The following is a 27,309-nucleotide window of genomic DNA, read 5'->3' on the forward strand; positions in this document are numbered from 1 at the left end:
ATTTTATGGTACTTATAGGCTGGTTTAAATATAATTTATTTGTTTGATGTTCCATCTCATGAATTTCTTTTAAAGTGCGTATTATTGGCTTTGTTACAGTTTGCTGCCTCTCACTGTCAGCTTGTCACTAGACAGGACTGCATTTTTTTTTTTATCATTTTCTGCATCTACAGTATATAATATTTACATATCTTTATACACTGAGATTTTTAATTGTATTTTTAGTACAAGTGACAATATTTTATATTATTTTAATCTTACATTATCTCTCACTTATTTGTAATTTGTTCTCTGCATGCAACCCTTCAAAATTAGGAACATCAGCTATCTTTACACAACAACAAAAAAATATTCTGATGTTTTTAACATTGAGTAGTCCACTTCAACCAGAATTAATCACACATATAAAATGTATAAGTATGCATTATGTATGTAAAGATTTCCCCCCTCTTAGTCAGTATTTAGTAGAATCAGGTGGAACTCTGCTTTTAATCAGGCAGCAAGTGGTTAACAAGTTAGTCTTGGAAACAGGGGGAGTTTCTGCCTGCATTGTCTAGACGCTTTCCAGGGGTCAAGGGTCAGCCTTCACAAGGTTTCATGGAGCAAGGGGCACTGTCAGGGGAATAAAAGACAAAGCATCCTGACGCATGGCAAGGCTTTTGTAGTCAGGGAAGCCGCCTCTTCTGTACATATGGCGGCAAAAGTAGACGCACTGTATGTCAGGGTCCAGCACGCCTCACTGCATTGTCTCCATTGTTCCTGTTCAGTTTAGAGACAGCTGATGTGGCGTAAGTGTGACGAGCAGGCTCACATGCCTCCTGCAGTGAAGTCCAACAGGGAAACGTGTGCCGAACAGCACATTCAGACCATAAAGCACTTGTGTTTAAGTGTGTGGACATACAGTCAGTCATGAAAAGGAGTGCTGTTATCATTCATTCAGTGAGAGCCCAACTCACTTACAAAATCTGTTACTGTTACGATGAGTCAGACCACAGAAAAGCACCCCCCCCACCCCTTTGTTCATAGAATGATGGCCCCACTTTAGCTCAAGATTTTCTGAGCTGATATTTGCTGCAAATTGACTTCAAGTCACACAAGGAGAACCATCCACCATAAAAACCCTGACTGATGTTTTAAATTTTAAAAAATCCCTGACAACGGGGATACTGCATATAACACTGCAGCAAACATCAGCTGCATCAGCAAGATGCAAGAGAGTGCTGAGAGCACTAAAAGGTGTATAAAGCCGTTACAGTCGGTCAGAATGAGGATAAGGCAGGATAGAGGAAAGTCCATGTCCCGGGTTCATGTTCAGTCACTGCATGTTTAGTCACTGCTCTACCTCAGAGCAGAGGATGGTAACTGATATTAATACGTTCACCATGAGTTAAAAAAAAGAAGTTGTTTTTGTGTGTCATAATTCCATCATTTCATGTATCCATCTTCTAATATGACAACTGAGACACATTTTAAAATTTGATCTGAGTAGCTGAAAATTATTTAGATAAAAACTACAGTATTTGACACCTTTACATGCTAAATAGCTTCTTAAAAAAAGCTCTTTTTTAAAATACAGTGAATTATTGGATTGGCATTACTGAAGCTTTAATGTTGGTGAAGGTAGTTTTAACAATGCTACCCAGTCCTTGTCCTTGTTGCAAAGGAGAAAAAATACACAATTTCACACTGAACTGTAGTGGCATTGATGTATTTACGAGAATAAAAAGAAAGGAAAGGCCTTAGACTGAACCTGGGTGCAGCACATGAGTAGATCTGTTTAGTTACATCCCACCTTTCAAGGCCAACAGTACCAACAGATTTCATCTTTAGTTAACACATGTCCTCTGGTGCCCCCTAATGGACAAAAAAAAAGAAACCTGACCAGTTTTTATAGGACCATCTTGTTCCCCTCGAGAAGTGAGAAGTAGATAGAGAGCAAATATTATATTCTTTTTTAAAATTAGAGCAAAGAATACTATTAACTTTTTTTTTTCTTAAATTGTATGCATAGGCTCTATTTTCTTGTACTTTTGTATTTTTGGGGATTTTCTGTTAAGAGTTCTACACTCCGGCCAGCAGGGGGCTGTGTGCGTCCTGCCTGTTAAGGAAGGAAGCACACCCTGTAAACACGCTTGAACTTGCAGAAGCGGAGAAAAGAGTTTACAGTACAGTACAATTGTCTTCATGGAGAGAAGCGCGGGGACTATTTCAGCTATTAAAGCTCTGGGGTAATTAACGTGTTTGTTTTGTTTTTGTTTTTGTTGTTGTCGTTACGATAGATCATTTTTTTTCTCTCGGCATGTGGTTAAATGTGTAAACTACTGTCAATTTTCTGGGATTTCGGTGTTTAATGCCGACACGCCTGTCGGGTAATCTCACCTGTCGCCTCCACTTACTTCCTCTTCAGGTACTCGGGCAGGTGCTGCCTCACCCTGTGCACATGTGACGAGCTTCCCTGTCCGCTGCTCAGCTGGTTGTGTGCAGAACTCAGGACTCTCTGTCCGGAGCTACCAGGTGAGGCACAGACAGCTTTTTATGGAAACGCTGTAAGCTGTCAGTCAGAGCACTGAAATCAGGTGGCAGTTTGTACGCATAGTACGCAGCAGTTTGTACGTGTTCGGGATCATTGTCATGCTGAAAAATGAAGCTCCTGCCCATTAGATCAGTGGTCCCCAACCTTTTTTGAGCCGCGGACCGGTTTAGTGTTAGAAAATATTTCCACGGACCGGCTTTTAAGGTGTGGCGAATAAATACGTCAAAATAAATGATACGACCATAACCAAGTGTGATATTTTCTACGTATAATAATAAAAAACGGGAATCCACTTTGTATTCGTATGCAACTCTATCAGCAGCGTTCTCGTAACATCCCGCCTCAACATGAATAACAGGCTCTCTGCCCACAGCGCTCCCTGGTCAGCTGTTAGAGCCATGGTAAAACATGCCTTCAAAATAAGATACACCGCAAAAACAAATACAGTAGAAATCACCTCAGTCGGATTCAAATGGCCCAGTTTGGGGTCTATTATCGAATTTCGCTGCAATGGCTTCTGCTTCATCTATGAATTTGCTTCTGCAAATTTTATAATCTGAAATTTTACTCGTAAGTGCAAGTTTGTAGCTTACACTTGCCACGATTGTCCCCGGTGAAATGAACTGATATAAACACTAAAACAATTTCCAGGCGTTGTTAGTGTGTGTGTAGTTGTGCATAAACGAGCCGATGCATGGAAGTGGGCGGACAGGAGCTGAGGAGGGTTTTAGCGCTAAACTCATCCAGTTTATGCGATCACATTTAACTGGAAATTTATTACAATGGGACCAGATTTTTCATCCGAGGTAGGTGAATATCCGACGGATTTATGTGATGATTTTATTGGAATTAATGTTAGGAAAAATCAGGACCTGCAGATGCCATCCAACTAGAGCGAAAACCCGATTTATGCGACTTCGACTTAGGTGATTTTTACTGTATAAAGCGCATGAAAAATACAACTCACCATAACACTGAATCAGTGTAAGCCCCCTGAGCTTGTTTCTCTGATACTCATTTTTGCTGGCTTCTGGTTTGACTGGGTTCGGCCGATTTCACATGGAGCGTGGCTGCAGAGCCGCGGTGTCAAGCGCTGGAGAGTCAGTTTGATGGCTGGGTCTACCTCACTGCTATCCCCGGTGTTGATAAATAAAAATGGTAAATGGACTAGTTCTTACATAGCGCTTTTCTACTCTTGTTGAGCACTCAAAAATTTAAAGAAGCGTTATGTAGGTCAACCAACCGATTTCGTTAGACAGGCCTGAAGCTTCTGGGTTTAATTTTAGCGGTGACGTATCATGTGAGCAGAAACGTCTTGACACGTCAAGAGGAAGTCATGGAGGGAAGTAACGGAGCGAATCCGCCCATTTTTCAAAATAAAATATAGTTTAGGCGCAGATAATACGTAAAACGGAAATAATTTAAGTTATTTATTCTTTATGTGCGGCCCGGTACCAAATGTCCCACGGCCCGGGGGTTGGGGACCTCTGCATTAGATGGTTTCCAGATGGAAATAATGGTGGCTCAAAATCTGACTGTATTTTTTGCGTTCATAATTCCATCAATTTTGACAAGATCTCCAACACCAGTGACTGAAATGCAGCCTCAAACCATGACAGAGCCTCCACCGTGTTTTACAGATGGCTGCAGACACTCACTGTTGGGCCTCTCCTGACCTCCTCTGTACATGCTGTTGATGATTTGAACCAAAACTTTCAAATTTTGATTCATCACTCCATCAGACCTGTTGCTGCTGATTTTCAGTCTTGTGGAAAATTGCCATACCTCAGCCTTTTCTCCCATTTCCCTTCCTTAAAATGGCATTTTGACAGCCACCCTTCCACTGAGACCATTTCTGATGAGGGTTCAATGAACGCGAGCTGGATCACCTGAAGGGCTAGATACATCTCTCAGGTCCTGTGTCAGATCTTTGCTGGATTTTTTTCCGCTCATTTTAAGAATATGACTTTCAGATACTGTTCATCTGCTGTAGATATTTTTTAGGCATGCCACTTATTCTTTTGTCCTCCACTTGTCCAGTTTCACAACACGCTGAAATATCCCAAGTTTTCAGCTTATAGCTCTTTGGGAATGACCTTGTTGGTACAAAAATACTATTTTGTGCCTGTCGATCTGTGTTATCTTTGACATTTTTCACAGATTCAGCTAAAGAAATCAGAAGTGCTACAGGCTGATTAACAAAGTGCCTGAACATACAGCTTAAGTATTTCTTTGCTAAGTTGTCTTTTATGTGTAGAAACAACACTGGTTCATCCCTTGAGTTTGGTGCCTTTTTATGCTTGAATGATTCTTAACAAACAGGAAAAAAAAAAAAAAAAACATTCCTCTGAAAATGGTCAGGTACACGGACTGGACTGAAAATGAGTGAAAAAGCAGCCAATGTTCCAAGAAAAACTTTGAAAGACCTTCAAAAAGCCCGGAGAACTATTGCTCAAAACCACTGAAAAAGTACAAGAAAGTTTGGCTCCTTGGAAGCAAAATATAAAGAAATAAGGGGTGGCTCAAGACTTTTGCACAGTAGGGCATGTAGGGAGAAGCAATTACATGCAATTGGGTATGGAAACATTTGGATAGTGACTCAATTTTGACTGTAGTTGATTTAATATGAAACAACTGAGATGCACTTCACATGAGCTTTGATTCAAGGGGCACATGAGGCCATATTTATTATATATCTACAACCCAAATATGCTTTGGTAAACAAATACATCTTGGCACAACTGATGAAAGAATGTGCAAGTTACTGAATACTATGTTACGAAATCTTAGCCGTAAAAAAACTTGGATTTTTTTGCATCAAACTGGTTTGACTTCCATCTGTAATGAAACGTGTTTCCTTTTTTAGACTCAGAGAGGACAGGTGATGTCCTGCTGGTGGGAGAGCTGAAAAAATTACTGTCAAACATATCTTCTCCCCTCACTGTGCTGACCTCTGAGGTGCTGGAACCATCCACTCTCAACAAAGTCACTGGTGAGAAACAGGATTCTGGCAGATGCTGTTGTAGTGATAACAGATTATTGTAGTGCTCGTAGATTTATAGTCTTTTGCACGTCTTGCAGAGTTCCTTGTGTCAGAATTGCAAGCAGCTCACATTATCAAGTATAAAGAGTTGCATCCTGCAGAGCAGACGGCAGAAGAGGACTCTATTAAAGAGCAGCGAGCGGAAGATCACAGCCATGACTTTTGTCAGGAAAATGAAGACGATGACGCTTCAGATGAAAGCAGAAGAGAGGCAGAGATGCAGGCAGAATGGATTTTACTTCTGCGCACTCTCAACATGGACGCCTCCTCTCAGTTTGAGGATGTTTTGAACGAGGTAAGCTTGAAAAGAAAGAGAGACGTGAGCCGTGAATAAATGGTGACTATAGCCTGAAAAACACTGAAAGACTTAAAAATTGCTTTAATGCAGGTGAAATCTAGACTTTCACGTCTACTAAGTGGAGACATGATGAACCCTCTTCTCAGCACCAGCCTCAGCTCAGAGCAGTGGGTAAGTTTCCAGGCCAGAAATCAGTTCACAAGACAGGGAACTCTAAAGTGGGTATTTATTAAATCTATGTTTACTTTCTGTTTCTCAGCTGCAAGTGAAAAAGATGAATCAAATCCTGTCTGAGGACTATCGGTGTAGGCGACAAATGATGATCACACGCTTTCAGGTTACACTTGAATCCTTCGCGTGGGGAGAAAAACAAAAGGTGGGAATGTTAAATCACTCAGTTTACAGAGTCTTCCCTGGAGGGGATAATTTCCCTGTTAGTTGGGTTTTAACCACTATCTTCTGCCATCACCGTGTTTAGGTGCGCAGCTATTCAGCTTCCAGCAAAGGCTGAAACCCAGTAAAGAGACAGGGAGACACTTGACAAACCCAAAAGAATTGGCACCACTATCACTGATCACAGTGGCACTCTAAAGTTCATTTAATGCACAAAGTGTGCACTGCTTCACTGTTTTGTGGCAGAACATGGATGGAGAGGTTAAGCTGGTCCTGTATTTGTATGCACCTATTTGTGAATTTACACAAGCTAAACTTACTCAATCCAGCTTTTGGAAGGCATGGCACTCGAGTTTAAGAGCTGCATCTCTTTATTTGCGTTTGCATCAAATATCTCCAAAATGGAGGCAAACACTTCTCAAAGCTACACCTGTAACCAGAAAGATGGAAATACCCAGCATGCTCAAGCTGTTGATTTATGTTAATCAACTTGTTTCAGCCCTCCTCAGAGTACGTGATGGTGTGGGGACAGAACAGTAGCTTCATGATAAAAATTCAGAAATCCCAGTTCAGTCCATCCTTTATTTACAGGAGCGCAGTGCCGCGTTGGCTTCAGTGCCTAATCTTGCATCCCTCGCTGGCTCCTCCCAAGTGTCTCCATCTCTGCTGCTCGCTGCCAGAGAAGATCAGTCCTTCATTGGCCCAATCAAAGCTGGAGCAAGCACCCCTGTTTACAAGGTACAATCATCAATGTGTCTGTGAGCCTCAGTGAAGCTGTCTCTGACTTCAGCTAAGTAAGCATTTTCCTGCTGTCACTAGACGCTGATGGGCAGTGTACCAGACCGAGGAGGACGACCTGGGGAAATTGAGCCCCCGATGCCAGCATGGTCAGAGAGAAGCTCGAAAGGAAACAGATTTGGACGGGGAGGCAGGCAACCTCATCGGCATAAGAAGAAAGGAAAAAAAGATTAATGTGTCCCCCTCTTTGGCTTTACTATCAATGTAAGAAATAAATAGTAGTTTTTCCTTTACTGAAACCCTTGGTGTGAGGTAAACCATGATTGTGGAATGCTGTATATAATTTTGCAGTTATAAATCCGTGTATAATTTATAGTTATAAATCATGTACATACCTGATTGTGTACATTTCTATTAAAACCAATGAAGTACTGGTACATAACCAGATGTTTTGGTAAAACTTTTTTTTCATGTGAAAGGACAAAAAAATAATAATTGTTAGCTTTCCACATTTATGAATAGGTTTAGGTAAGAATAAACCTCTGAAACACAAATTATTGGTATTCTGTGTAATGTTCATTATGTTTTTATGCTTGTAAAATGCTTTAACATTTTATATTTACCTCCCATTTTAGAGACACGGGTGTTGCCCTTTTTTTTTTTTTTTTTTAGGTGATTTCATAGCATAACAAAGACCTTTATCTGACCTTTTGTTGCGACTCCTAAAGGTATCAGCCAAAAGAAGGAGAGTTCAAAAATGTTTTCAGTGAGGACAAGTGTTGGGGAAGGGGCTGTTACTTTTTCTCTGTATTAAAAATGCTGCACCTTTGTAGCATCTCAGAGGCTGAAATAAATACTCAATTTAAATGAGAAGCGGACACTTCTGAAGAACGTGAGACAAGCATAAGATGTACAATTGTAGTAGAAGTACATTTTGTCATTAAGCAACATTAAAATGGTTATTCTGCAGTTAAAGGACAATTTAGGCTTCAAAAATTGTAAAAAAAAAAAAAAAAAAATTCCTGCTATGCATTAAAAAACAAAAACAAATAATAAACCATCTAAAATTTTGATTTGTCCAGCTCAGACATCATCCTCACTTTTTATGAGATATCTTAGTTGCTGTGTGCTGTGCTTGGTGCAACCCTGTTACAATACTCCAGAATCTGAAAAAGACTTTAAAAATAATTAATACATGCTTTACCATTAAGTTAAAGTTAGTCATCTTTATAATGAATACACATTCAGTTCCACATAAAACCTAATTTATATAAACTTAAGCAACTTCTACCTTGCCCAACTTTTCAATTTCAAATCTTTGTTCACATACACTATTCATTTAATAATTCAAACTATTACAAAGGCAACATATTAAACCCTTGTGAGTTAAGAATAACATTTAAGAATATTTTATTAAAAAATTACAGGGTTAAATTAGAGTAACAGGGTTGCACATGTTAACATAGCTGAATGGTTATATTCATTTTACTTGCAGATTATAACATACACTTGGCAAATAAATACTCCGAACCACAGATATGTTGTTTAATTATATTTTATATGTTTCAAACAGTGCAATGTTTGTTTTATTTATTTATATTTATATATATATATATATATATATATATATATATATATATATATATATATATATATATATATATATATATATATATATAAATATATATATATAAATATATATATATATATATATATATATATAGTAACAGGGTTGCAAATTATTGCTAGTACAACTGTTTTTTGTTTTACTTTTTTTCAGAAAAAATATAGTAGCTGTGGAATGTAATGGACTTTGAAAGTCAAGGATAAATGTAGTTACATAAATAAGGGATAAATAAAGAAGAAGTGTCATGTCCCTTCTTTGTCATGTCACTTGCTGCTTAGTTGCGTCCTTTTCCACCGAAAGGTAGCATATGTTGCAGTGCACATGTTGATGTTAACTAAATTGGTTAAGAGAGACCTGTCAACAAAATCAAATCACAAAAGAGTGGATTTATAACTTATTTTAATTGCTATATTTGACATGCAATTTGCTGATGAAGAAGCAAAGAGAAAAGTGCCATTTCGGGGCGTTTTCAAAGCTATTTTGTAATTCATATATTTTGGAACCACTTTTTTAACAGCTAGGTTCATATTTTGTCTTAGTACAAGTGTAATTTACACAACTATATGGATTATTTTTCAAAGTCACGGGTGGGACAGGCACCATGGTGGTGCGGTGGTTAGCAAACTACGGAAGACTTTTGTTGACTGTTTTGTGTAACGTGTATTTTGTTAACCTTTGGGCTAACAAAATACACGTTACACAACACTCACCTGGCGGAATTTTCGCTTGTTGCGGATCCGTCAGACCGGAAGTTACCCGGGAGACTAATGTTGTAACACGTGGAAAGTTCCGGATTCTGTAAAGGTCGCTGTGGTATAAAGCAGCGTGACAGCGTTTTTATTGAAACTCGGATAAACTGATCTAATTGTTCAACATGCCGAGAGGAAGCAGAAGCAGAACGTCAAGGATGCCCCCTCCAGCCAGGTAACATTTAGAGTTTAATGCTTTTTCTTTTAAAGCGTTTTTTTAAGAAGTGGAGAGGATGTCTGTGGATTAGCACCCGTGCTAACGTTTAGGTAATGTCATAATGCATAGCCAGGAAAAAGTGATGTGATGAGGTTCTTTTAGTGGCTTATGAGGATAATTTTCGTTTAGTTTTGTGTTTTCAGTAACAAACAAAAGAACATAGAATTGTACAACATACTGTTATGTCACATTACAGAGGTGAAGGGAAAAAAAAGAAAAAAAAAACTTCCACTGTACTGTCACTGTCATATCGTGTCTTCATTGGTTTTAATGCCTTATCTATTGTCATAGTAGTCGCCAGGCATTTACATACACATTTAATGCCTATCAACAAGACAATCAGAGATTGCAGCTATGGTGGTAGACAAAAAAAAGAGCATAGTAATACAGGAGGAGGACGTTCACTGGTTAGGCCCTAAGAGTGACCACTTTATTAGATTCTGTCTCCTCATCACGAGTTGAGTCAATTCTTTAGATAGATATCTGAGTACAGGGGACCACATATCGGTGAAATATCTCTCATTACCCCTAAGAACTGCCCTGATCCTTTCATGGGGGGAGACCCTAAATAGTTCTCTGTACCACTGTGTAACATTCGGTGGTTTATCCTTAGTCCAATTTATCAAAATGCATTTCCTGGCCAATAACAACAGTTTATCACAAAGTTTGAAGTGTGATTGTGTCAGAGTGACTGATTTTGATGGAAGGCCAAGGAGGAACAGTCCTGGGTCACACCTGATCTTGACTAGGAACACGCCACTCAGCTCCTTAGAAATTGCACCCCAAAATCTTTTTATAAGTTTGCATTGCCAAAAATAGTGGTAATGTGTTCCAACCTCTCTTCCACATTTATTGCATAGGGGGAATACTGGCGATCCATCTTATTCAATATAAAAGGGGTTATATGTAGACGATGTAATATTTTATACTGTCTCCCTAAGTCTGTTACATATAAAAGTCGAGTTAACTACCTTGATGGCTTCCTGCCAATCATCCTCAATATATACCGTGTCAAGGTCTCTCTCCCATTTCTGTACAATGCCCCCGATATCGCCTGCGCTGAGAGAGTAGAGCAGTGTACAGAAGGCAGAAATAAAATGCCTGATGTTTTTCCAGTCAACAAGGAATTTCTCAATCTCATTGTATGCAACCAGGCCAGACGGAGAGGGACATATAGAGCCAATAAAATGACGGGTCTGGAGAAAACCATAAAAGTGTTCTTTGGGGATACCAAAATTTGACTGTAATTGTTGGAATGTCATGAGTACATTCTCTGTAAACAGGTCTCCGATCACTCTCACTCCTCTTCTGTGCCATAGGTCAAAGATGTTGGAAGCAAGGCCTGGGATAAAATCCTGGTTTCTTGTAAGGGGAGTCAGGAGTGAGGAGCAGAGCCCACTACCTGTGTGTTTCCAAATTCCCTGCCACACTCTAATTGTGTTATATATATAATTGGATTATTTTTAATATCCCTTGATCGCTTCTTCCCATCTCCTGTGGCAAGGCTCCACAAAGAAGAGGGCTGAGACGCCCACGAGTCAAGACAAGGTTTCGAGTTGAGATGAGCATGTAATCAGTCCCACAGGTAACGAGCATGGCAGGCCCCGTTGTAATAATAGGTGTTTGGCAAAGCCAGGCCACCTCTGTCAACAAGAAGCTGTAGGGTTTTGATTCTCTGTTGCGGTCCCTTGCCATGCCAAATAAATCTAGAGAATGCTCTTTCTATATCAACTGTAGATTTTTTTGGATAACCAGAGGGGTAACATTTGAAGGGGATATAAAAGTCATGGAAAAATGTTCATTTTAATTAAGCTTATACGCCCCATGAATGACAAGGGAAGATCGTGCCACCTCTCTAAATCTCTCTTTATTTTCATAAGTGTAGGAGAGAGGTTAAGCTTCCATACCTCTGCCAAGTCAGGACAGATATTAATTCCAAGTTAAGTGAAGCCATGTCGGGAACATTTCAGGGAACAGCTGGAGGGCAGGTTTTGGATGGTAGAAGTACCTAATGGCATAGCTTCTGATTTGTCAAAATTAATTTTATATCCTGAAAAGGAACCAAACTTGTTGATAATGGACAAGATAGCTGGTATTGAAATATCAGGTTTCGTTACAAACAGCAGAATATCATCTGCGTATAACGCTATTTTATGGACTTTATCTCCAACCATCACCCCATGCACATCTTGTTGTGATCTGATAACCTCAGCTAGGGGCTCAAGTGCGAGGGCAAATAGTAGCGGGGATAGGGGGCCACCCTGTCGGGTGCCTCTATGTATAGTAAAAGGTGGAGACTGGACACCATTAGTCATGACACGGGCCGATGGGGAGTTGTAGAGTGTTTTGATCCATTTCAAAAAGTCCCCCCAATCCCGAATCTCTCCAGCACATTGATAGGATTGAGTGGAAGTACTTATTCAAATGCCTTTTCAGCGTCCAAAGGCCAAACTGCTCAGGGAAAGACTGCCTGATAAGTTTCCACACTAACATGCTAAAGCACCTTTTCCACGCTTTAAAATGTTGTATAAAGTTCACTTGGTGCACAGGTGAGCTTACTTTATCCAGCCACAGAAAAGTATTTAAAAAATTTAAAAGCTGCAATCATGGGCTTTTAATCAAATAGCTGTACATAGCCCAAGTGTGCAGATGTTTGTTTACTGACTTAGTGTAATGGATCCATAGTGTAGTGGGTTATTCACCTAACCAAACGAAAAATCCCCAGATTGATCCCAGGAGGCGACACAAATCCTTTTGGGGTTGCATCAGGAAGGGCATCTGGCATCAAAATCTGCCCACTCAAACATGCAAAGCTACCCACTGTGGCTGCCGGAAGTAGCTCTTTATTGTCTCACTAGTGTGCCAGTATTCACAGAATCCGAGCATCGACTTGATCGCTGAGTTGTTGTGAACCTTTGCAGCAATTCAGAGTAATCTTTGGAATAGTAGGTGCCAGCTTATACAGCCCATTTCACTTCTTGATTCTGTTTGGACTGAAATTTTTAAACAAAATTTCTATTTGCAGCCGGGCACCACCGTCACCACCACCTATGGCCAGGGCTGCGCCCCCTCCCTCCCATGTCCCGGCTCCAATGCAGACTCCTCCGTCCGCTGTTGGTATGCCAGCCGCAGCACCCAGGCAGCCAGGTATGTTTGCCCAGATGGCGTCTACAGCTGCCGGGGTGGCAGTAGGCTCTGCAGTAGGCCACACCATCGGCCATGCCATGACTGGAGGTTTCAGCGGAGGACACTCGGAGGCTGCCAGGTCTGACGTCACATACCAGGTAAGTCCAGATTTAGCCAGCCATGGGAACGGAAAAGTTTCAAGGAAGATTACTGTGTCTGACACACAGTATGTAGGTCATCTGCACTGCAGAATAGGTGAAAAAAAAAATGTCACATTTTATGTAATAAACAGATGCAGTTACATGTACAGTAGCAGCTGAGTATAATAAACAATATCCAGATGGAAACAGTACTGTGACTATTTAGACTTTTATGTAAAAGCAGTGAACAAGTCATCTTGCTTTCATTAAGATTCTTGAGTGCGGGTTGATTAGTGATGGATTACTCTCATGCTCTCATGTTGCTCAGTCTGGGTTTGTTTTTATTATGTGTACACACACGTGATCAGGATGCTTTGAAAATGCAGACACAGCTGCTGCTGAAGGAAAAGATCCATTCTGAAAAATATTTGGGGTTGTTTATTACCAAAATAAAAGCTAGGTGTACTAGCTTATGTACTAGGTTCATTTACTATCAACCTAGTACAAAACTATTACCTTTATGTGAGTATATTTGCAGTAGGTATTAAAATCAGAGTGGTGACTAATCATCTGCTCTGCTCTCATGCTTGCCTGCCTTATGACAAAAATAGACTTGAATGGAAACCAGATACAGATCTGTTCAGGTGCTCCTACAGTTGCTCCTCAGCACGTGCATAAACTTGCGCTTTAATTATCACACATACAGTTGATCTAATCCTCTGCCTTGCGTCTCTCAGGAGCCATACCAGGCCCAGCCCATGTACCAGCAGGGGGCTCCGCAGCAGCAGCCTCAGGCCTGCTCCTACGAACTCAAGCAGTTCATTGAGTGTGCCCAAAACCAGAGCGACCTGAAGCTCTGCGAGGGCTTCGGCGAGGTGCTCAAACAGTGCAGGTTTGCTAATGGTGAGTGAAACACCTCTAGGCATTTATATAAAAGGAGAATGCTTTGCTTTTTATGTTGTTGCTTTTCATTTCCTGTTTTGAGAGACTTGCTCCTTTTTTTTTTATGCCAGATAAAATTAAGATGTTATTGAAATTCTGTTTTTATTTTTATATATATATATATATATATATATATATATATATATATAAACTATTAGTGCTGTTATATAACTACAACAGCACCCCCCCCCCCCCCCCCCCCCAGTCCAAAACAGCCAAGCATTGGCACCTGCTCAGCAGTGCTCTTGTTCTCTTTTTTAACTTAAATATACCAAATCAGTTTCAAATTATTATTATTACAAATTACTTTTAAAATTGTCTTTATTTTCCTCCACAGGTCTATCATGAGAGAAGACTGTAGCTGCAGAATGAAGATGACATCTGCTGTGAATATTATTAAAGATACTGGGAAGATGTAATTCACAATCAATAAACATGTTTTAATATGACAGCCAGTTGTCATCAGACAGCATCATTTCTCAGACTGCTGCAGAGCTTGTAATCATAGTCTTATAAATGATGTTTATATATTTTGGTCTCATGTTAGGTTTATTTTAGTTTTCAATGTTTTTCTTTAGCATCAGTGCTTTTAATTTAAATTCCTTCTCATTTCACAAGAGTTGTAGAAAACGGGCCAGTTTTCATCTTCTGGATGCTGCGGGTTGCTTGTGACACGTTTGTGGTTCAAACTAATAAAGCACTTGAATCGAAGAGTGTCATTTATTTCACTCCTCCTCACACGCTGTGCATTATTTCACTGAAGCGTTTCTATTTTTACCTGCGGGGCCTTTAATTGGATTTCAAAGCGGGGATACCACAGGGGTCCCGCACCTGTCCTGTCACTCCGATCTCAGCACAAATCCACGAAGTCATGTTGTGTCTCTAAAAGCGTCGCGGTGAGGGCAGGACCCGCGGAGTATTATTTCTTAGATGTGGTTTTTGTGCGGACACATTCAGGGTGCGCTTCTGCGTCTTCTGCATCTGCCGAAGCAAACCGTTATTTTTGGCATCTGACATTAAAGCTCAGCCTTTGCAGCATGGCAGGAGCGGAGCCGCACAGCCGCGACAGCGCCGGGATCTGACCGGAGCTCTTTGTTGGTCCTCAGAAAGACTGTGAGCGATATGATGATGGATACTCTTCATGTCAGGGACTGACGGACACGGTGAGGGACCCAGTGTTTTCCATGTTTTCTTGGAGCTTTATTTGATTGGCTTTATTGGAGCTCCGCAATAGGTCAGACGGGGATAGTGGATAAGAGGCTGATCGAGTTCACGAGTGGTGGCGTATTGATTTATTATAGTCTGTGCTGGCCGCTACGTTTGATGTGACACTGAGTTTGGGACGGTGATTTGTGGTCTTCATTCAAAGCAGGATTTGTGAGTTTCTTTGACTTTTTAAAAATGTATTTTACAGGAAAGAGTAAGACGAGACAAGTGACATTCAAAGGGTGGGAGAGGTGGGTACATGGTGTAACGACGGGAAGAAATAGGCGCCCATCTGTGTTTAAACATAAACCTTAGAAACCTTTAAGAATCAAACTAATCCGCACAACCCCCGCATTCACTGGCCAGGCTGGTTTATGACTATAGTAAGAAAATCTCCAAAAAACAAAACAAAAACAACACACATTTAGGTGTTTAGTTTACACTTCGTCTGTTGGATATTTCTGCAAACGTTGCCTCATTTTGCATATTTAATCACAGGATTGCAGAAAATGCGAAACTTGTCTTGTGATGTAAGGAATCAGCTGTGGAATCAGCTTAATATATATATATATATATATATATATATATATATATATATATATATATATATATATATATATATATAGGATCAAAAATGTAACCATAAACTGTGGTTTCCATTTAAAAAAAAAAAAAAAAAAAGAAGCTTGGGACAATTAAATGGTTAATTAATTAAATTATTAATTAATTAAATGATGCAAGATTTTCAGAAATCCCCAGTCCAGTAGAACTTATACATACCACACTTTACTATTTCAGTCCTGTCTATGTTTTTAGTTTATCACTAATCACTTAGACGATAGAACGTTATTGTCCTAAAAACAGGAAAAATGGTTTGCATGGATTTTTTTCCCCACTTGTCATATTTGAATGTGTCAAAACTAAACTGTAATAATTTTGGACCTTTTGTTCAGATCTTTTTTTGTGTGCTGAAAGTGCATCCAAATTAGCAGATATTTGAATGTTTTCTCACTGAAACAGTAGAATGTAGTTTAAAATTAAGTAATGAACTGGAGACCTGGGGCATTGTCAGGATTTTTTAAATGGGGCGTCATGGTGGTGGTGGTGGACCAAGAACACAGCAGGGGAGGGCCAAAGGAAATATATCTTACTTGCATTGTTTGTTTGTTTGTTTGTTTTTTACAAATTCCATCCACTTGTTGTGTCTCCACTTTTGTCACTGAATACTTCATGTAGTCAATTTTAAATCAGATTGCAGACATCAAAACAGCTTGGAAGTAGTTTCAGTATAATTAGGTGTACAAAAGGCCTAAAGCAGATTTAGTGAAACTGTTGAACCCATGCTCTGCCGGCAGCCTGCAGTAAGCTGTAAGAGGAGACACTTCTGTGCCATTAGTGGTGAGCTGGCAACATGACCAAGGAGGAGGAGATCCCTGACTGGGTGGGAGCCAAGGAGTTCTACGACAAGTATGAGCCCAAGGAGATTCTGGGAAGGTATGTTCACGAAACCCTCATTTTAATGTGACCTAGAGCAGAGGTTCATCCAACCAAGCTGAACCTGAGACTCACAATTAAATTAGCATATGGGATAGTTTTACCTCTTAAAGATTAGAAAGATCATTTAGGTAAACTAGTTACATTTGGTGGACCTACATGTAGCTACATGTGACACTTGCAGGATAAAGATAATAATAATGAGCTGCTGGTCATACTGGACCATGAAATAAGCAAAACCCCTGAGCAGAACTGAGCTAATCTCTTCTTGCAAAGTTTACACACTGTTACTTTAAAGGGTAACAAGGCACAATACAAACATGTTTAATCACTGGTAAAATATCTACTTGCAATTAGTTACTAGAGAGTCATTTAACATCACATCACACCAGTAGAGCTTAATTGAGACCTAATTTCAAACAGCTATCGTTCCCTGAACAGAACAAGCATAACAGTTTCCTTAAAGTTTCCCACAAGTCCCTGAGAAATGTGAGCTCAGCCAGAGCCTGCTCATTGACATTCCCCACCAGCTGTCAGAGGGTGGTGCTGTTATGTAAGCCACATTATCCATGGAGGCAGCATTTATTAACTTCAGCACGCTTCAGACAAAGGTTTAGTGTTGGCCGTCAGGTTGGCAGATTACATAATTTCACCCCCTTTTCCCACATGCGTGTCAGGAGGTCACCGGATGTGGACAATGCGTCCTTCTTCTAGTATTTTCCACTGTGCCATTCAGAGAAAGGCCATTTGAGTTTCTTTACAGCAGTCACCCTGAAGTTTTTGTCATTAATTCATAAATAACCCTCTGAATTTAAGTTCAGCAGTAAAGTTTTCAGTTTGCTTACTTGATGTTTTTTTGTCTGTTTTCCTGGACGTTAATGATAAACGAGACATTTTTCATGACAAGCACATTCTTCACTGTTTTCACTTGGTCTGTCAGACTGATAAGATGGTAAAAACACATGATACCTTTAGTCTGATCATGTCACTTTGATTTCTTACCAAAAAGAGAAGCGTTTTGAAATGTTTAAACACATGATTCATGATGAAAGAGACTCTTTGACTATCACAGAAGGAAACCTAAATCAGCAGATCTGTAGGTACAGTAAAGAAGGCTGATGATGTGTTTTTCTCATCCTCAGGGGAGTGAGCAGTGTGGTGCGTCGCTGCGTCGACAAGCGGACGTCTCAGGAGTATGCGGTGAAAATCATCGACATCACTCCCTCCGACAAGATGACGCCACAGGAGATCGAAGAGATCAGAGAAGCGACAGTGAAGGAGATCGACATCCTCAAGAAAGTCTGCGGACAGGACAACATTAGTACGCGTGTTCCCCCAAAAATATACTTTGTGAAAGTGTGCTGCTTTATTTACCAATTAATTTTACTGGAAAAAAACATGAGTATGTTTAAACTTGGTTCTACTATCTTATATCAACTCAACAAATATCTAATTAATTCTCTTCTCCAGTTCAGCTCAAAGACTGCTATGAGTCCAAGGCCTTCTTCTTCCTGGTTTTTGACCTGTAAGTGTTTCACATGGCTGATTTCTGAGCAGATATTCATGCGTAATTCTACCAAAATTTTTATTTTCTTTCTCCCAGAATGAAGAGGGGTGAACTTTTTGACTACCTCACAGAGAAAGTTACTCTGAGTGAGAAGGAAACACGGTCAGTAAGCATGGTTTTTTTTTTTCCCAAGTGATAAATTATTAAAAACTATTAAAAAAGACTTTTTAGAGTTTGGTATGTGTTGGCTTTAGGAAGATCATGCGTTCTTTATTGGAGGTGGTCCACTTTCTCCACGCCCAGAACATCGTTCATCGGGACCTGAAGCCTGAAAACATTCTTTTAGATGACTACATGAACATCAAACTCACTGACTTTGGTTTCGCTGTGCAGATTCAGCCAGGACAGACACTCAAAGGTCAGTGAAAGCTTCCATCACTGCAAGCGTGCGTCAGTAGTTCAGAAGTCTAAGGAAACAAAATTACCTCCTTGTGGTCCAAGAGGGACTGTAATCACATACATTGCTGAAAAATCCCAATACTTAGAGCAGTAAAATGTATTGCAGATTGGCTGACAATTAAACACCAATGCATCATTTCAGACCCGCCACTGAGTAACTACTAAAGTTACTATTTACAGCCTGGAGTGTACTCGTCAGTACATCAGCTGTTGGTGGTGAGCGGAGAATCTGGGTCTGGTTGCACAACTGCTCCCTGCTCTCTTAACTGCTCTTACAAAGGTTAAGAAACAGGACACTCTGATCTATTTGCTGCAGTTCCAGACACTCACAGTACACTGACCTTTCAAATAGACTTCTCAGTAAGCATCAGATCATTAGCAGCATGAAATGGCAAGCATCTAATGGAACTGTACATCATTGGATAATTTTGTTCAGTCTGTAAATATGTAATGGATTCCTTGAGCAGTTACTCAGCACCACTTAATCTAAAGGTGCTCAATTAATGTCTAAGGCTGGAGCCCATCCCAGCTGTCATGGGGCAAGAGGCAGAGTACACTCTGTACAGGTCGCCAGCCTGTCACAGGCCTAACACGGAAAGACAGACAACTATTCACACTCACATTCACACCTATGGGCAATTTAGAATCACCAATTAACCTAACCCTGTGGAAGGAAACCGGAGTACCTGGAGAAAACCCACGCAGACACGGCGAGAACATGCAAACTCCACACAGAAAGGCCTCAGCCAAGGTGGATTCAAACCTAGGACCTTGCTAACCACCATGCCACCGCAGTCCCTGTCTAAATGCATAATATTTTAATTATGTTATAGATGCTGCATAAAGATGGATGTTAAATTAAAGAAAAACCCTAAACCCTTGATCCCTTCAGTGAAGGGATTTGGTGGCTCTCTTATGCTATGAGGGCATTTTGTTGGCATAGTTTGAGTCCACTTTTCTCTTTAAAGGAAAAGTCACTCCAAATCAATACAAAGCTGTTCAGAGCGATGAAACGATTCTAGCCTGATGTAGTGGTTTCTTTGAGGATGACTTTTTCTCTATGCACAGGGCTGATGAGTATAAAAATGATGAGAACCATAAACTATAAGCAGAGGGTCTCACATTTCTCTGCCATGCCTGCCTTCAGAACCCAAAAAGTTAACACTCCACTCCCCACATCCAAGTTGAATTATAATTGAATGACGAGCAGCCCAATAGCATCAGCAGTTTTCTGCATTTTCCATAGAGAACTCATATTTTTTCATGAGTCTGTGCCCAGCAGGAGGTCTAAAAAGCACAACCTTTGGACCAATAGACTTGACACTGCTCTTTACTGCTATCTTTAAAACCCCAAATGAGGGAATGTCTTTTGAAAAAAATACACCTTAAGGTAGTTTGATAGTAGTCTCCACTGCCTAACCATTTATGGTAAATGGAGGAAAGGTAAAGTGGTGGTAACAGGAGTTTTTCCTTCACACTCAAAGTGTGCACTAACACAGTGGATTGTCTGACTGTTTGGGTTATCTCTCTAATGTTTCAGGGTCTTTACCTTGCAGTATAAAGCACTTTGAGGTGTCTGGGAACTGGAGCTATTCTGCTAAAAGAAATTAGGGGAACACTTAAATCACACACTGCAGCTTAATAAATTAAATATTCATGTTGTAAATTTTTATTGACATACACTAATTTTGTAAAAACAAAATTATGTTAGTGGAAACCAGAATTATCAACCAGGATTGGAGTTAAATAAAGCTTTTTATATATAAATAAACTTGAATCAAATAGAATTAAATTGAGTTTGTTTCATCTCTCCAGTACAAATGCACTGAAGCTGTTCTCAGTGGATATGATAGTCAAAGACCTCCCTAAGACACTTTATGTTGTTTTTTTTCCTTTAATTTGTCCCCCGTCTGTATGTTACTTTTACAGTTGGAGAGAAATTAGTTGAAAATGTGGAAAGTAAGTATTTAAGCCTTACATACTGTTTGCATCAAATTTGACCTGTATCTGTTCAGTGGATTTTGGATCCACCAGCGTGGGTCAAATCAATGGCAAAAAAAAATTAAGAAAAAAATGGTGGTTTGAGGAAATCTTGAAACTGTATGTGTCATTTCTGTGGGTATTTTTTATGGGACACTTCATGGGAGTTCAGAGAAATGTCTGCAGAGACAGGTACCTGCCGGTCTTCAAAGGCTCATGGAGGAATCTCCAAACAGTGAAATAGTAAAACATTATAGTAGTGATCATATAGTGCACATTAGGAACCGCGGTCATACAGGGTTCAGGGCGTGCCTTGAGACAGACACAACAGCTGTAATAGGGCTGCACTGTGGTAGAGTGGAATTTGTATGTGTGTAAGTATGGGATCCCTCTGGGTATTCCAGCTTCCTCTCACAGTCCAAAGACACTGGGTTAGATTAGGTTAGGTTAGGTTAGATTAGCTTAACTGGTGATTCAAAATCAGGCATGGATGTGAGGGAGATAAAGTGCTTGAAGTGTATAGAATAAAATGCTTAAAATGTTTAAAATGTGACTTGTAAAAACCGCTTTAAGCGGTCAGTAAGACTAGATTATAAAGGCACCTGGGCTGCCATTTTAGTTAGCGTGAGACACACACACACACACACACACACACACACACACACACACACACACACACACACACACACACACACACACACACACACACACACAAGGTTTCTTACCACAACTCTGAGTGCACAGATTAGTTTGCAAGAAGCAAGTTTTGTGCTCTAAGCATTATTTAATAATGAACGTGGAGTTTGCATGTTCTCCCCGTGTTTGCGTGGGTTTTCTCCAGGTACTGTGGTTTCCTCCCACAGTCCAAAGACATGCACTTAGTGGGGTTAGGTTAATTGGTGATTCTAAATTGCCCATAGGTGTGAATGGGAGTGTGAATGATTGTCTGTCTCTGTGTTAGCCCTGTGACAGGCTGGTGACCTGTACAGGGTGTACCCTGCCTCTCGCCCTATGACAGCTGGGACAGGCTCCAGCCTATCCAGCTCCTGCTGACCCAGACCATACTGTGATGATATGAAATATGAACAATATGTAAGGGTTGCACTATTGTATGTGCATGGGTTAAATAAGTAGGTTAATTCATAATTTTATTTATTTATTTATTTGATTTATTTGCTTGGATAGAAAAACTTCTTTTAATACTTTTATACCTCACTAATTTTCATCACCCACAGACGGAAAAACTCATGAGTTCAGTCTTTAATTTTTAGGGGACGGGTATTTTAGAGAAGTTTGCACCTTGTAATCTGCTTTAAAAAGCATTTGTGAGGGTTTCTAACAGTTACTTTGTTGAAAATGGTTTCAATACGTGATTCTGCATTAATTCCACTAGAATATTTATTATGCCTGAAGTTTATAGACAAAGATCAGGGAATGTACTCCAGTTTTAACATTTAATAACTCTTACTGTCTGGATGTGTCTGTAATGCAGAGGTTTGTGGGACTCCCGGTTACCTTGCTCCCGAGATCATCGAGTGCTCTATGGAAGCAGAACATCCAGGATATGGCACAGCTGTGGACATGTGAGTGACCATAAAATCTGTTACCAACTAACAAAAAAATGTCTATAGAGGTGTCACATCTACTGTCATGTTATAAGTGATCTTGTGCACTTCAACAGTGTGTTTATAATTATCTCATTAGCTTGTTTACAAAATAATGACTCATTATCTATTGTGTGGCTTGGCTAATATGTTTTCCAGGTGATTAGATTACGCATGCATGCACTGTACAGTGAACAGACTTGATAAGCTTGATTTCTTCTGGCTTGCGTTTTTGCAGATGGAGTTCAGGTGTCATCATGTACACGCTGCTCGCAGGCTCGCCACCCTTCTGGCACAGGAAACAGATGCTGATGCTACGCATGATCTTGGCGGGGAGCTACGACTTCTCCTCTCCTGAATGGGAAGATCGCTCAGACACTGTCAAAGATTTAGTAGGCTTACTTTTTCCGCTTCTCACACTTTGTCGCAGCCTTGATTTAATAAGTCGTTATATCACTTATGACAACTTGCATCAAAATTTTAAGTTGCATTAAGGTTGTAACCCTGCGACTAATGAAACGGTTCCTCCAGATCTCTCGGATGCTGGTGGTGGATCCAAAGAAGCGTTTCACGGCTACAGATGCTCTGAACCACTCGTTCTTTTCACAGTACGTGGTGGATGAAGTACGACAGTTCAGTCCGTTCAGGCGCTTCAAGGTGAGATACACAAGGTTATATAAACCTATAATTCTTCTAATTTTCAATCATAAATCACTAAAAAGCTTATCAGTCTGTTCCTGCAGATGTGCATGCTTACTTACAAACCTCATAAACTCCTATTTTATTCATAGAAAATATAGCAAATGTTTAATCTGGGACATTTTACTATTTCATGAAAAATATTAGCTCATTTTGAATTTGATGGCAGCAACATATCTCACAACAGTTCAGATGGGACAACAAAAGGCTGGAAAAGTAAGTGGCATAAAAACAGAAACAGCTGGAGGAACATTTTTTCAACTAATTAGGTTCATTGGCAGCAGGTCAGTAACATGATTGGGTATTAAAAGAGCATCTTAGAGAGACAAAGTTTCTCAGAAAATGTTCCTCAATGTATACAGTGTATCACAAAAGTGAGTACACCCCTCACATTTCTGCAGATATTTAAGTATATCTTTTCATGGGACAACACTGACAAAATGACACTTTGACACAATGAAAAGTAGTCTGTGTGCAGCTTATATAACAGTGTAAATTTATTCTTCCCTCAAAATAACTCAATATACAGCCATTAATGTCTAAACCAGCAGCAACAAAAGTGAGTACACCCCTAAGAGACTACACCCGTAAATGTCCAAATTGAGCACTGCTTGTCATTTCCCCTCCAAAATGTGGCTCGTTAGTGTTACTAGGTCTCAGGTGTGCATAGGGAGCAGGTGTGTTCAGTTTTGTAGTACAGCTCTCACACTCTCTCATACTGGTCACTGAAAGTTCCAACATGGCACCTCATGGCAAAGAACTCTCTGAGAATCTTAAAAGATGAATTGTTGCTCTACATGAAGACTGTTATATAAGCTGCTCACAGACCACTTTTCATTGTGTCAAAGTGTCATGTTGTCAGTGTTGTCCCATGAAAAGATATACTTAAATACATGCATGTGAGGGGTGTAGTCACTTTTGTGATACACTGTAACTGTGAAGACTGAATATCTCATAATGTGCCGTACAAAATGTCATCAAAAGATTCAGAGAATCTGGGGAAATCTCTGCGCAAAAGGGACAAGGCCAAAAAATCTTTTATTGTTGTCTGTGATCTTTCGGCCCTCCGATGGCACTGCACTAAAAACAGGCATGATTCTGTCACTGAAATCACTGCATGGACTCAGAAACACCTCCAGAAATCACTGTCTGTGAACACAGATCACCATGCCAGCCACAAATGCAGGTTAAAACTCCATCAGTCAAAGAAGAAAGCACATGCAAACATGATGCAGAAACACTGCTGTCTTCTCTCATTTAAAATCAACTGAGGCAGAGTGGAAAACTGTTCTGTGGTCAGATGAATTCAAATTTGTGGACTTCACATCCTTCAAACTAAAGAGGAGAGAGACAATCTGGCTCAGTTCAAAAGCCTGCATCTCTGAAGGTAGGGGCATGTCTGGTATATACAGGTTTTAGAGCAACATATGCTCCCATCTCCCATCTTTTTTGGGGAGGGCCTTGCATTTTTCACAAGAAAATAACTGGTCTGCTCCTCTGGTGGCAGGGGATAAGAACAGAGAGGGGAGAGCTGCTGGAGGCTTTTAATTTTCAAATTTTTTTATATTCTTAATTTCTGCTTACTGAAGCTTTCATTACTAAGGCTTAAGAAGAAAAGTCACTACATTTTTTTGACACTTTATACAGAGACACTAACCTTTCCTGAACTTTCTCCATCAGGTCATTTGCTTGACTGTTCTCGCCACAATGAGAATCTACTGCAGTTACCGCCGTGCCAAGCCCATCACCAAAGAGGTGATCAAGAGCGACCCATACGCCATAAAGCCCATCCGGAAGCTCATAGATGCTTGTGCCTTTAAGATCTATGGCCACTGGGTCAAGAAGGGCCAAACTCAGAACAGAGCAGCACTTTTTGAGAACACTCCCAAAATCATCCTGCTGTCGATCGCTGCTGAAGCAGACGAGCCCATTCAGCACATCTGGTAATAAGCAGTAAGGACTGACCTACTGAGCTTTACATGGGGAGACACTTCTATTTCTTTCCCCTGTCTAGAAATCACCTGGTAATATATAACTAATTTATGCATAATTTGCAATCATTTTCAAAAGCATTTATAGTTACTTACAGTGGGATTGATTTACCCCAAGGACTGAAATATGTGGCAAACTTTCAACAATGCCACTGTTAACATTTTGCTTGCTTTGTTCTAAAAGTGTACTTAACCCACTCTCAGCTGTATATCCTATAAAAGCATCGCTGTTCTCCTTTCAAGAGATTGTACCCTCTCAAATGTTAGCAAAAACTGCTTTTCAGCACTGCATGGTAATCTCCGTGCCTTCATATGCTAATGTTAAAACTATAAATAGATTCTAAAGTGTGAGGAGGAAAGCAGAGTTCAATTATTGAGCAAGTTGTTACTCTGTATTGTGAAGCATCAGTTGCAGAACTTGTGGGAATGACCTGCAGTTTGTCTGAATATATAAATATATATGCGTACTTACAGTTTGAGGACTGTTTGGATATTTAAGCAATATGCAGGGTATACTGTAGGGGCAACAACTCAAGGGATATTTAAATTGTGATAAAACTTTAACTTGTATGCTACAAATGTATTTATTAAAACAATTTCATGTAAAACCCCAAGTCCTGCAAATGGAAGGCTACTTTAACTCTGTGATTCTGTACTTTGTGTCTTTCTGCAACATCTTCAAGCCTGAAGTAAAACACTAACACATGGACAAAAAAATAAAAATTTATTATTCAAGAGTGAGATGCATTGACGTTGACAAAACCATCACGGGTCAAGAGTGTTACTTCCTGGCCTAATAAAACACTGACTTCACCAGACAGATTTGAGTGCGTTTTGACCGTTGTCCCACAGTCCTGCCCTGGAAATGTTCATCCTAAAGAATTTAGAAAAAACAGAAAAATCAATATGAAACCATCAGCAACAGCCAAGTGTATGTTTGTACTCATTTCCACACAGCTGGATGAGCTTGAGGAAGCCACTCATCCACTAATGTTGTGGAAATGAGGCGAGGCTGTTGCATGGTGTCTGACTGTATCCACCACAGAGCAGCTGGACCAGAATTCAGCCATGCTTTGGAGTTAAAAATTGTTTAAAAAAAATTAAAAAATACCATCTTCAGGATGTTCTCCACAGCCTGGAGGTCCGGTCGTACGGCACTCCTTCATGCAAATCTTTACACGCGCTGAAACAGAAAAAGCAGAAACCGAAGCTATGAGATGAATCTAAGCTAAGAAAGCAAGAAATAAGCCAACAGGACAGGCAGCAGTGCTCCACAACAGGCTGTTAATATTCAGGTGCAGCCTCATAAGCTGAAATCATCTTCAAGAAAGTACACTGTATTCACTCTGACATAAGTATGAGGCACATAATAAGCACGCTCATCCTGCTGAGTCAGTGTGTGAAAGCAATCATGTAGCATGGTGTCTGACTGTGTTTACCATGTCAAGAGCAAAACAGAATTCAGCCATGCATTCAAAATACAAGTTGCAATGGTTCTGTAGTATAATGGCAATGGCTTTATTTATATAGCATATTTCCTAATCCTTTGGGATTGCTTCAGGAAGGGCATCAAACATGCCCTCAGGGAGCAGCTGAAAGCAGCTACCTGAGGTGTTTCATTTATACCTTTCAGTATGATAAGACGAGTGTGTGACCGTGAATCTGCTGGTCACTTCATCCACACAGAGATCTGCGTGTTTCAGGATGGGAGCTCCTCCTGCATGAAGAGTCCGGACAGGTTACCGCCTCCACTGACATCCTGTGCAACGATGAAAAAAAATACGAATAAACACAAATGCTTGTGGTGTTATGGAAAATAAATAAATAGACAAATGAACGTGTGTCACACACACAGGATCCCAGGAGCACCACGTGTTGCCGTGGCCTCAAACTACCATTCACCAAATACCTTCAACCTGAATACGAGAAAAATCACCTGCATCGTGTGCAGCCTCAGATTTTAACTTTCGTTGCTTTAATAAGGACATTTTCCCTTCAGACAGCTCCGCGCAGACTTCTACATGATCGTTACAGGTTCAACTCGCCGCCTGAGGAACACCACGCTGGTCCGTTCCTTCTTCTTCTTCCTCCAGTTTGTAGCGGGTAAAAACAGAAACAGCTCCTCCTTCTGGACGGGAGTGTTAACTGCAGCACATAAACCCCCAGCATGCTTTCTTTGAAGGATCTGACTTATTATCAAAACTGTAAAACATTTTTAAACTAACTGATTTAATACAGTTTAAGGTTTATTTTTAATTGCGCACCTCATTAGCAGTTTCTCTAGTGTCTCCTGTTGGTTCGTATGATCCAATATGGTTGTTTTCTTCTGTTTTGCTTAGTAAAGTGTCCTTTTGCGTCTCTGTGTGATCTGTCTTTAGTAATTTTTTATTTCACAGGAAAACATATCGACACACACACACACACACACACACACACACACACACACACACACACACACACACACACACACACACACACACACACAAATCTCCTTTTGTCTTTCTGGTTGTTCTGTGTCTCCTTTGGGTCATTTTTCATTGCTCGCCATCGGTTGTTCTGAGTT

The 27,309-nt window shown here is 40.1% G+C and overlaps 3 protein-coding genes, 1 long non-coding RNA gene and 1 other non-coding gene across 6 annotated transcripts; 3 read left to right on the forward strand and 2 right to left on the reverse strand.

Moving 5' to 3' along the window:
• The first annotated feature begins 2,107 nt into the window (after positions 1-2,107).
• On the forward strand, positions 2,108-7,559 carry LOC115790733 (protein FAM98B). Its single transcript, XM_030744658.1, has 8 exons — positions 2,108-2,228; positions 2,408-2,514; positions 5,400-5,525; positions 5,615-5,871; positions 5,965-6,045; positions 6,134-6,250; positions 6,859-7,005; positions 7,087-7,559. Exons 1-8 carry the CDS (start codon positions 2,185-2,187, stop codon positions 7,237-7,239), a joined length of 1,032 nt encoding a protein of 343 aa, XP_030600518.1. The 5' UTR covers positions 2,108-2,184; the 3' UTR covers positions 7,240-7,559.
• A 1,823-nt stretch (positions 7,560-9,382) lies between these two features.
• Positions 9,383-14,257, forward strand: chchd2 (coiled-coil-helix-coiled-coil-helix domain containing 2). Its single transcript, XM_030744157.1, has 4 exons — positions 9,383-9,556; positions 12,624-12,882; positions 13,602-13,767; positions 14,144-14,257. Exons 1-4 carry the CDS (start codon positions 9,507-9,509, stop codon positions 14,152-14,154), a joined length of 486 nt encoding a protein of 161 aa, XP_030600017.1. The 5' UTR covers positions 9,383-9,506; the 3' UTR covers positions 14,155-14,257.
• Positions 14,258-14,813: 556 nt separating this feature from the next.
• On the forward strand, positions 14,814-25,457 carry phkg1a (phosphorylase kinase, gamma 1a (muscle)). The gene is made up of 10 exons (XM_030744421.1): positions 14,814-14,969; positions 16,368-16,506; positions 17,649-17,827; positions 17,977-18,031; positions 18,110-18,175; positions 18,268-18,431; positions 21,945-22,035; positions 22,295-22,448; positions 22,588-22,713; positions 24,436-25,457. The coding sequence occupies exons 2-10, from the start codon at positions 16,424-16,426 to the stop codon at positions 24,700-24,702; spliced, it is 1,185 nt and encodes a 394-aa protein (XP_030600281.1). The 5' UTR covers positions 14,814-14,969; positions 16,368-16,423; the 3' UTR covers positions 24,703-25,457.
• LOC115790591 (uncharacterized) lies at positions 25,452-26,828 on the reverse strand. Of its 2 annotated transcripts, none has more exons than XR_004020794.1 (4): positions 26,683-26,828; positions 26,373-26,505; positions 25,858-25,929; positions 25,452-25,620 (listed from the first exon to the last, which is right to left on the reverse strand). It is a non-coding gene; the product is annotated as an uncharacterized LOC115790591 (long non-coding RNA). The 2 variants fall into 2 exon arrangements; XR_004020795.1 differs by having other exon boundaries at positions 26,353-26,505.
• LOC115791360 (small nucleolar RNA SNORA15) lies at positions 25,682-25,818 on the reverse strand. Its single transcript, XR_004020903.1, has one exon. It is a non-coding gene; the product is annotated as a small nucleolar RNA SNORA15 (small nucleolar RNA).
• Positions 26,829-27,309: the final 481 nt, after the last annotated feature.

This window comes from Archocentrus centrarchus, chromosome 13, assembly GCF_007364275.1.
Source record: "Archocentrus centrarchus isolate MPI-CPG fArcCen1 chromosome 13, fArcCen1, whole genome shotgun sequence".
NCBI lineage: Eukaryota > Metazoa > Chordata > Actinopteri > Cichliformes > Cichlidae > Archocentrus > Archocentrus centrarchus.